Below are 9,877 nucleotides of genomic sequence, written 5' to 3' on the forward strand. Positions count from 1 at the left end.
GGAGCGCGGTCGCCCTCATCCGCCAGCCCGGAGCCGCAGCGCTGGGACTGGCAGTCCGATCCAGCTACTTCTCAGCTCCTAACCGCCCGGCAATTCAAACCTCCGCGCCACGCCCCGCGCATGCGCGTCCCGCTCTCGGGGATTGGCCGGGACCGTGACGAAGGGCTTATGGCATCACGGTTGGTTGTGAGCATGCGCCGTCTCTGCCCGAGACCAGGGAGGACAGTCAGAGGAACGCGGGTCGCTTCTACGCATGTGCATTGGGGCCGTTAAGGGCAGGTTCTGGGCCCCGCGCATACTCAGTTCTGCGGGGAGGGTGGTCAGTGTGGGCGCTGGGGAGGGAAGAGAAGTTGGTGCATCCGGCTCAGGCCGCGGGCTCCCACTGGCGGGTGGAGGTCGTTAGGAGGCTGATCCTGTTTCGCTGTGGCTCGCGCTAGTCCCGCCCTGTAGGCCCCGGGGTCCCGCCTCGGGCAGAGCCGTGGGCAACTTCAGGGCAGGGCAAGAGACATGGGCCACCCTAAGTAGCGGGCAGCGCTTTGGGCGGCTGCGAGGGGCGCGGGGTTGGCGTCCTGCCCGGAGCCCGTCTGCAGGGCAAAGAGCCCCTGCCGCGGGAGGGATGCTCCACCCCGCCAGGCTCGGACGAGGGCCCAAGCCGTGCCGCTGGAGGACGGGTGCGAACTGGCGCGGGGTTGCGGGCTCCGTGCCTGCCCCTTGGTGGAGGTGCTGCTAACTTTGCCTTCCTGACTGCCCGCGCGGGGACCTTGCAACGAAAGCTCCGCTGCTGTTGCTTCGTTTGGCTTGGCAGCGAGTGGCTCTGGGCCCCGTGATGCTGCTGGGTGGTTTATTCGCCACCAGACATTACCTGATATTTTTGAGAACTGAACTTCCCTACCCACGATCCTAACTGTATGGGAGAGTCCTGGGCAGAGCAGATGTGTCCTTGAGTCAAGAGAAGAATTAGCCTCTGCTACAACATTTTCCTCCAAATTTCAAAAAGTTTATTTCGTGAATGATTAAGAAAACCAAAGGGGAAACATGGACAAGCACCAAAAAACACAACAGAATTAAAACATAAAATGCTCTCCTGTGTAGCCATTCATAGTGTTTTCAGTATAACACAAAGAATCAGGCTCCTGAGACAGGTCTACTCCCCTAGCTCACTGCAGCCCAGGGTGGAATGGGGAATAAGGTTTATGAACAGCTTCAGGCCCTGTGATTACAACAGTGGATGATTCTGTCAAATCTCTCTAACTAGTTGGAAGAAAGGGGATTTTATTTTTTGAAGGAGGAGGTTACCACAGCTTGAGGGCAACAGGCACATCTTGGGAACACCAGGGTTTATTACTGGGCACAAACAATTCTTTGAACAATGCTAACCCATGCCTTCTCAACAGGAATCCTTATTATCTGCTGAGAGAGGGGGAAGGCATACAACCATGCAAAGTGGGAAAAATAGTTTTACTCCCAAGTTCATTCACACAGTTTTAGACCCTGTACAAAATGTGGACAAATGCTTTTTCCCCTCCAAGACCAGTCTGCTGAAAGACTGTCACAGAGGCAGTTCAGAGTAGGGGTCCCTCCCTTGAAGATAACACACAGACTTAATATGATACATTTTTCCCCTCAACTAATTAAAAGAAAACGGTGTGTATTTGGGAATAAAGGAGAGGGCAGTTCTCCAAGCTAGTGTTTAGCCTACTGTCTCTGGGTATGTCTACACCGTGGTCCCAGAAATAGCTGCAGTGTAGGGTGTCTCATTCCCGAAAGGAATCTTTTAAACAACAAATAAAATCAAATACATAATAGGAAAAAACTAAAATCTTTCTGGGTGTTTTTGGGGAGAGCTGCCTCATGGGTCCTCAAATGCATATTCCTCAAATGCACTCTACTAGGACACCTTCACTTTGCCTTTCTCAGGAGCTGCCTCATGGACAACAGGCTGCTCATCACCATTCACTGACAGGATCCTCTTCTCAGGTGGCTGCTCTTCAGGCTGGCGGGCTATCAGTAGGCGGCAAGTCAGCAGGATCCCAAAGACTAGTGCATGGGCATAGCGTTTGAGTGGGTCACCTACTAACTGGTGGAAAAAGAGCACAGCCAGGACAAGCAGCAGCAGGAGGAAGTTGGCCACATCCTTGGGCCGACCAGGCACCAGTGTCATGACAATGCCGCATGCCACTTCCAGGGCACCAATACTCTTGCGGAGAAGGATAGAGCTGATTCCCATCTTCTTTAGCATGGGGAGAGCCCGGACGTAGCTTTTGTAGGCTCGTTTCTAGAATCAAACAGTAATAGTATAGCATGGCTTACGTGGGACAGTAAAAGGTAGGAGGGTAAAATACACCTGACATTTCATCCCATACGATCACAAAGGATCTTACTAAGACTGATACACTAACTGTGTATGACCTGGAATGATATATGTGGTAGATGTTTAACATCATCAGGAGGGGACCTGTTGGAATGATGTTCCTATTCACTCCAGTTCTCCAGATCCCTTTTCATAGTCTCCTTTTTCCTAGCTGGGAAACAAATCTTTGAAAAAGGAACAAAAGGCAACAACTGTTCATCAAGGTCAGAGCTGGCTGAGAGAATACACTTGGCACATATTCTAAGGAAAGGAATTACTGAGCTCTGAAGATGCTACTGCTAATATTGCCAGAGCTGGGTTGTTAGAAAAATATATCTTCAAACTTGACATGCCCTTTATAATTAAAGAGCAGCTCCTAAATAATGCATCCTTGTCCCTGGGGAGCTAAGGGGCAAAGTCAAAGATGCCTCATGATTCTCAAACCCAGAAACTCCCAGGATTTTAGTTTCATACACAGTGCACACTTAGTATAGTTAAGGTAGACTTGCCAGAGCAAAATCTTTCCAGCCATACCCTCCTTTATGATTCATTTTCTCCAAAAAAATGGTATTTTTTTATCCTTGTTCTGTGGCTTATGCTGGACTTAAAAACAATAGAGTTGCCAGAATCAACATTCTTGGAAAGAAGCACTTAAGAACCATTTACCCTTCCTCTCTACAAGCAATCAAGCATGACCATTCCAGCCTGGATACACTGGGGATATTTCCTTCTTGAGTATATTTCAATCATTTTTTGAGGTTCAATGAGACCCATGCATTACTAATCACACCTAAAACTACTTTCAGTTTCACAAGAATAGCAACCACATATACTCCTGCCACACTGGACTCATACTGTCTTCCACTTTCTGAGGGGTAAGAAAATGGCAGCCTCAGATGAGATAAGCCAGTTCATTCAGATCTAATATGAGCTCACCAAAATGGCCAGTACAAATCAGTGACTCAACCAATTTGTTAATATACATGTTCTCAATGGTATTTGAGAAACACGACAATTAAATCCAGTTAAGGAGGCAGTAACTTTCTCCTTTGCAAAGTTTGCTATTTCCTTCTAAGAGCAGTGGTGATAGGTTTCACATTTTCCTGAAAGCTAGAAAAATGCCACTCTTTTTTATTCTTTCTGTTCTTTACAGATATTAGTATTTCTGCTCTGAATCAACATTGTAAGGATGTTTAATGTAGGTTTCAAATGAAAGCTTTGGTAATGAAGCCTCCTCCCAAAGCAGCATTAAAATATTGGCTGAAAATGAAATTGGTTGAAATAAAAATTGGTTGAAAATGAAACGTATTAGTAGTATGCTCTACTCACTTCCTATTTTGAATGCCACAATACATTAGTGTTCATATTCTTTACTGGATGAAATGAGAAGTGCCTATTTCAGCATTGTAAATAGCTAACATTGATTCTCCATTAGTTAGGATTAGGGAACAGGGGTCTATATTCATCAAGCATCAGGATCTATGTTGTCTCCAAACAGCTAGAGAACATCATAGTGTACATCATGGTGATAACTATTAAGGCTTAGTGAACCACTGGCACATTATTTACCACAGTATGTTACTTACAAGCTTTTTGGTGTCTAGTGCTTAAGAGCCTGTTTCCTCTCTTGTAAAATGAGGATAATTCCTACCCAGGGATATTTTGGCACCTAATTAAATTATTGTAATGCAGGGAAGGCACTGAAGTAGAACAAAGTATTTTTATAACAATCAAGGATTTTGCAGCTAGAGTTTAAACTCTCTTTTTTTCCCCTGAATGTTACTTAAGGACATCATCCCAGCTTGAGAACCCTGGCACCTGGATGTGTTCTGCTTCCTGTCACCAAGCCATCTTTTCATACCCTTTCTCTCAAGACGATTGTTGTGTGGGTACAGGCAAGGCCATGGGGATGCAAATGTTATGTGAGAGCTAGGGGAAGGCACTGGGCAGGTGTACAGAAGGGAGAGCATGGAATGTGCTAGAAGCTTCCACCATTGTTTCTCAGGAATCGTAAGAATCCTAGCAATCCCTTCTAGCCATTTCAACCGAGAGAGAGTGAATGGAACATAGAGACATGATAGATGAAGTTAAACATGGGGGACAATTACATTGACTGCCTGTAGCTCCTGGCAGGTGAATTCTGCAGCAGCTTTGGCCCTGGGCAGAAGAGGGAAGGGAACTCACTGACAAGACAGATGGTAAAGTGCTTTATCTCTGCTTTCCTCTTCCAGACCCTTCCCCATGCCACGCAAAGACAGCCAGCCTCACTCCCTAAGATAACAGGAATAACAAGAACTTGTCCTACAAAGGTCCAAGCGCTTTACAGTCGCTCATTAATCCTTGGGCAGCCCAGGATGGCAGGCACATCCCATATCATTATCCCCTTCTTGAGGTACAGATCCTTTAAGGGCTCACTATCTAGTTTTCCAAGTAGTCAGATTCCTCCCCCAGCCCAAGCCCATTCAGGGGAGCAGAAATACTTCTCCCCGTACCAGGCCAGGCAGTCAGTCCTTTAAGCTCCCGCAGTTCAGAGAGCAGCATCTCCCCTTTGCAGAGGGGCGTCCGCTCTCCCATCCCCGTTGCACTGTCCTTCCTCCACTGTCTCCCTTGTTATTTACCACAGGCTGCTCTAAAAATGAGCTCTAATAGAATCCGGACCATGGACTGGCAGGATTTTACCTCAGCAGCTGAGATTTGCCTGTTTCTTTGTGCCCACCAAATAAGGAGCACCAGGCGCTAGCTTCATGCTGCCCTCTCCCCTCCCTTCTCCCGCCCTCCAGAGCAGCTGCTGCCTGCAGATGCTTCCCTGCATGGCTGCTCCTGCTGCAAGGTTGGGAAGAGAAATGCAGCCCACTGAGAGCCTGTGTCCCTTCATTGCTGCAGCTGCTGTACTCACCATCTCGTTGTAGGCATCTTTACTGAGCCTTGGGGTCAATTTGATGGTTCCCATGAAGACAAAAAAGAGCCCCAGGGCCACAGAGAGAGAGACAATGGTTATAGTCCTGGGAGATGCCATCGATTCACTCGGTAATGAGGCCTTCTCTCTGCGGCGCTCTGTCCGCACAGGAGGTGGTCAGTCACCATTGAAGGAGATGAGGAGAAAGGCTGCAGCAGCAGGGAGAATGACAGAGAGAGAGAGAGAGAGAGAGAGAGAGAGAGAGATTTGGCCTCTTCCACTCAGCAACCCCTGGGTCCTAATGCCCAATATTGAAGCTTGCTCGCTAGACGTGTTGTGCTGCCACCTGCCATATAATAATGCATATTTATTTCTACAGCACTTTACAGTCCCAGATATCCCAAGGGGCTTTTCAAACTGTACATGGAAACCTGACACAAAGCCAGCTGAAGGGTGGAAGGAGGCAGCAAAACTTGTAGCCCAGTGCATACCAGTAAAAACAAGGCCATTTTGGCAAAGGATGCTAGAACAGACCCTGGCTATTAGGCAAGACGCTTTATAATCTTTAACCCTGAGTCACATAAGTCAGCACCACTGCTTTTTAAGTTTGTGTACAGTAATTAAGCGCAGAAAACAACATGGCTTGATTTATTTCCCCCGAAAGATACAAGGCAAGGCCTTGCTATTTGAGTCAGTACTTCCAGTGGTATCTAATTTTTGCCAGGTCACTTAGTCACACCCACTAACCATGGACCAGACACATAACTCCTTGCTTAGATGTTTAATACAAGAGCTCAGTATATTAATGCGGAGTCTTTCTAAATCCCTTTTACCTGTTAATTTATAGTCATCATCTGTTCTCATACAGGCCACATTTTCTTTTGACAAAAATATAGCCTGTTTGAGCAGAAACCCATTCAACTCTTACAATAACCCAAGCAGCCATTATGTGAACCCCACTATCTGCGGAACTAAATCTTCTAACATGAACTGTACACAGGAATCTCCACAAGGGTGGTTAATAGAAGGATCATTTATCAGTGACTTAGTAGCAGGTGGAAGAGGGATTCTGACTGTATCTCTTAAAACCTTGTCCCGTCTCTTTGACTGGGCTGGAACCAGTCTGCTGGAGACAGACCTAACTCTTAAACCACATTTAAACATCTGAGCATCCAGGTACTGAGTGGTCACTATTTCTAGCTCCAGGTTGCTCAGGCCACTCTGGGGACAAGACACTACATCTGACACCTCTGAGGCAGCAAGACCATGCTGCCTGGCCACCCCAAATCCCAGCCCCCTTCAGCTCATGATTTAGACACTTTCTTCCTGGAATTCATATAACTGAAAAAGCTAGTTAAACCTTTTGGAGACAACTTGGCAGGATAGCAGGTAACATAGGTTCAGCAAATAAATTTCTTAGCTGCTGACACTGTACTGTTAAACAACACTACTATGAAAAGCAACACATTTCTAAATGCAATTCCCTGCTTTCTCACAAATCCTGGTTTGGTCAGTATCCTCCGGCTAGGTAGCCCTTTCTGCTTTCATGTATGGCATTGTGTTCTAGCCCCTTGCTAGCATTTCTCTTACAAAGCATTTTTCTTATAAAAGCCTGCCCCCACCTTTTCTGATGTTTCAGTAGTTGCTCTTTCCTGTCAGATTCTGTGTGGACAGTCATACTGAAGAAAATCCATCTTCCTAAAGTGAAGAACCATTCAAAGTTGACAGCTCTGCTATTGCTTCTTAGCTACTCCTTCCATAAGGCATTAAGCTCCCCTGCTACAAAAATGGATGCTCAACTCTATAAGTTCTCAAAATAACAAAATAATATTCCAAAATATAAAAGGAAGACTGAGGCAAAGTAAGCTTCACAAAACAAAATGGAGTTTTCAGCTGACAGACACCTATTTAGTCTGTGATAGCATCCTGCTTTGAAAAACTGGACACATTCTTTGATGAATTACTGAACAACCGGCACCGCAGTACAGGCACAAAACAGACCAGATTTCTCAATGGATATCGTTAATCGCTTTATATTGAGTGCAGTAAGGAACTGGCCACTTGTCACTAACCGCCTGAAAGGTACTTCAAATTTCAGTGATCAGCAATGAACAGGCAAGGAAATGTGTGTAAAAGACCTGGAATACGGGAGATACTCCAAACTTAGTTTTCCTCACATTTTAGCCCAAAGGAACATTCATTTCCAGACAGAATAATGGTCCCCCTAGTTTGCTGTCCTGTTTCCAAAAATGGGTAATGCTGGATGACTTATTTTGTAGTTAGGCTGTGTGAATGGTCACTTTCAGAAGAATTAACAGCACCTCTGGTTTTCTTCTCCCAGCCATTCCCATAAACTTTTTAAAAGTTTTAATTATCTACTTGCTTCACTGACATGACACAAGAGTAGCACTAAATACAATTAATTTTAGTCCTTTATAATTATGTGTTTGGAGCTATCATGTTATCCAATCCTGCACATGAAAATCCAGAAGATTAGCGTGAAGAGGCTTGTAGACCACTTTCACTGCCTGTCATGGAGAAGAGGAAATGGCTACAGAGGGTCAGTTCATACAAAAAATCTCATTGTCAATCTCATTGTCTTCTAGTTTGCCACCTCATGGGATGTACAAGGAACACCACAGTGTGGCATGCTGAACAGAAATACTGTCCAAAAGAGATTAAATTTTAATTCAATAATTTTAACATTTTTTCCAGAGATTAACTTAAGTCACAGCCACCTCATTCCAGCTTTCTGGACTTTTTTTTCTTACATTTTCCTACACTATTAAAGTTCCAAGTCCTGACTCGTGTGAGCGTAGATCAGTGGGAGAGGAGCAGTACCAGTTCACAGTCTGTGATGTGAGAAAACATGTCAACTGGTACAGCCAACAAAGGGGCATATGGCTTTCCTACCAACTTCTTTTCAGCATTCAGTGGACAGCAAAACCTGCAGGAAAAGAACTCAAAAGGCATCAGTTTCCCCATTAGTCCTGAATCACAGAGCCACTTCTTTTAGTAGCATCTGAATCTCTCTCACCCTCATTGGCAGCATACAAACAATCAGAGGGTGTATTAAACAGACACCTATTTGCAGTATTTGGCAAAGATCCACCATTCAGAGACTAAGCAGTGGGTGACACGGTATCTAGAATTTTCTACATTTAATCTGGAGCCAGTTACAAACATATACCTGGCTAATCTGAAGGATCAGTGACAGACTTAGGATCTTGTTTCTCACAAACTACCAAAGCTAAAAGAGGCTTTATGCTATTAGAAAGTAATCCTAGATTTTGTGTTATTTAACCATCTTATCTTCATTGTTCTGTGTTGTCCTTTTCATTATCTGCTATATAGTTCTGACCCAGAAAAACATCTAAGCACATGAGTAACCTGCGCCCTTGATTTCACTTTGCTGAGTAGGGACATAGGCAAGCTTCTTACAGTGAATCAGTTGCTCACAGTAAACCAGATGAAGGCATACTTTTTTCCAGTGTCATCATGTGTTCTGCATTATTTATCCATCTTTTTCTGAATGTGTTCATATATTTCACTTGTCTAGGACAACTACATTTTGAGCCTGTGTTCTCACCAACTACATAAAATTAATGTGTAGCTTTTTACTGGTGAACACCTTCTCAATAAAAACAAAAGCAGGCACAGAAGCGTAACCACTTCTGGCCACAGGCTGGGAGAGATGGCTCAACTCCTACATAAATTGCTCCAAACACTCAGTCAGAATGAAAACTTCCCCAGGTAGTTTCATCCCTTTGTTGTGCCTTTTCCCTCTGGGCATGACATTTGTTACTCATACAACAGACACAAATGGAAAAGGCTCCTCCTTACTCAAGGAAGTTCCTCATGGCTTCTCCATCTGGCTTGCAGGAGAAATAGATCAGTGTCTGGATGGCCTCACAGTTTTGAATGGCCCTCACTACACTGTAATCTGAGATGGCAAAAGAAACACCACACAATTACCAAGAGAAACAACTCCAGAAAGTTGTCTGCTGGTGCGTGAGTTAGCGCAGAGTTCGCCCAGGAGGGAGTGCGGGAGGGCCCGAGACCCTGCCTGCAAACCCCCCCAGGGTAGACAGTTCCAGCCGTAGCCAGCCTACCAGAGGAATGACACCAATGGGCACATGCCGCAGCCCGCGGGTCCCCTTAGGCTCTGTGGCACCCCCCTCTGGCACCTTAGAGACGGCCACGCAGATGGAGTCCATGGTCCCGGGCTCCACGCAGACGGAGCCCCTGGCTCTTGGCTGCACGGGCTGCCTGTCCCTTTTTCAGGCTCTGGCGGCTGGGAGCATGGTCACCCCCCTGTGTGGGGTCTGCTCCCTTTTGGGGTCTCTGGCGCGCCAGCTGGAGGAGCTCCAGGCCACAGTCCAGAGACTGCACGCCATCAGGGACTGCGAGCAGGAGATAGGCCTGGCAGTAGGAGTCTCTCCCCTGGGAGCCAGAGGGTAGACCATGGTCCTCCTCCACGACAAGGGAGGACTCTGGGACCTCCCACTCTGTCCAGTCAGGGGCATGGACCAAGGTGGTCAAGGGCCCTAAGGCCCGCCGCACCAAGGCCCCTGCCCTGCTGGAGCTTAGCAACAGATACACACCTCTTGCTGCCCCAGCAGAGCCTGCTG

General features: G+C 46.3%; 2 protein-coding genes across 2 annotated transcripts in view; one reads left to right on the top strand and one right to left on the bottom strand.

Moving 5' to 3' along the window:
• Positions 1-975: 975 nt before the first annotated feature.
• On the bottom strand, positions 976-5,491 carry TMEM35A (transmembrane protein 35A). Its single transcript, XM_019521219.1, has 2 exons — positions 5,247-5,491; positions 976-2,275 (listed from the first exon to the last, which is right to left on the bottom strand). Exons 1-2 carry the CDS (start codon positions 5,364-5,366, stop codon positions 1,889-1,891), a joined length of 507 nt encoding a protein of 168 aa, XP_019376764.1. The 5' UTR covers positions 5,367-5,491; the 3' UTR covers positions 976-1,888.
• A 3,703-nt stretch (positions 5,492-9,194) lies between these two features.
• The window catches only part of LOC109300322 (factor VIII intron 22 protein-like), a 12,292-nt gene continuing 11,609 nt past the window's right edge, over positions 9,195-9,877 (top strand). Inside the window, exon 1 of the mRNA XM_019521004.1 lies at positions 9,195-9,253. Within this exon, the coding sequence (XP_019376549.1) occupies positions 9,195-9,253 (59 nt within the window). The remainder of the gene's footprint in view (positions 9,254-9,877) is intronic.

The sequence above is a fragment of the Gavialis gangeticus genome, unplaced genomic scaffold (genome assembly GCF_001723915.1).
Source record: "Gavialis gangeticus isolate Ggan-Ray unplaced genomic scaffold, GavGan_comp1, whole genome shotgun sequence".
NCBI classification, from domain to species: Eukaryota; Metazoa; Chordata; order Crocodylia; family Gavialidae; genus Gavialis; species Gavialis gangeticus.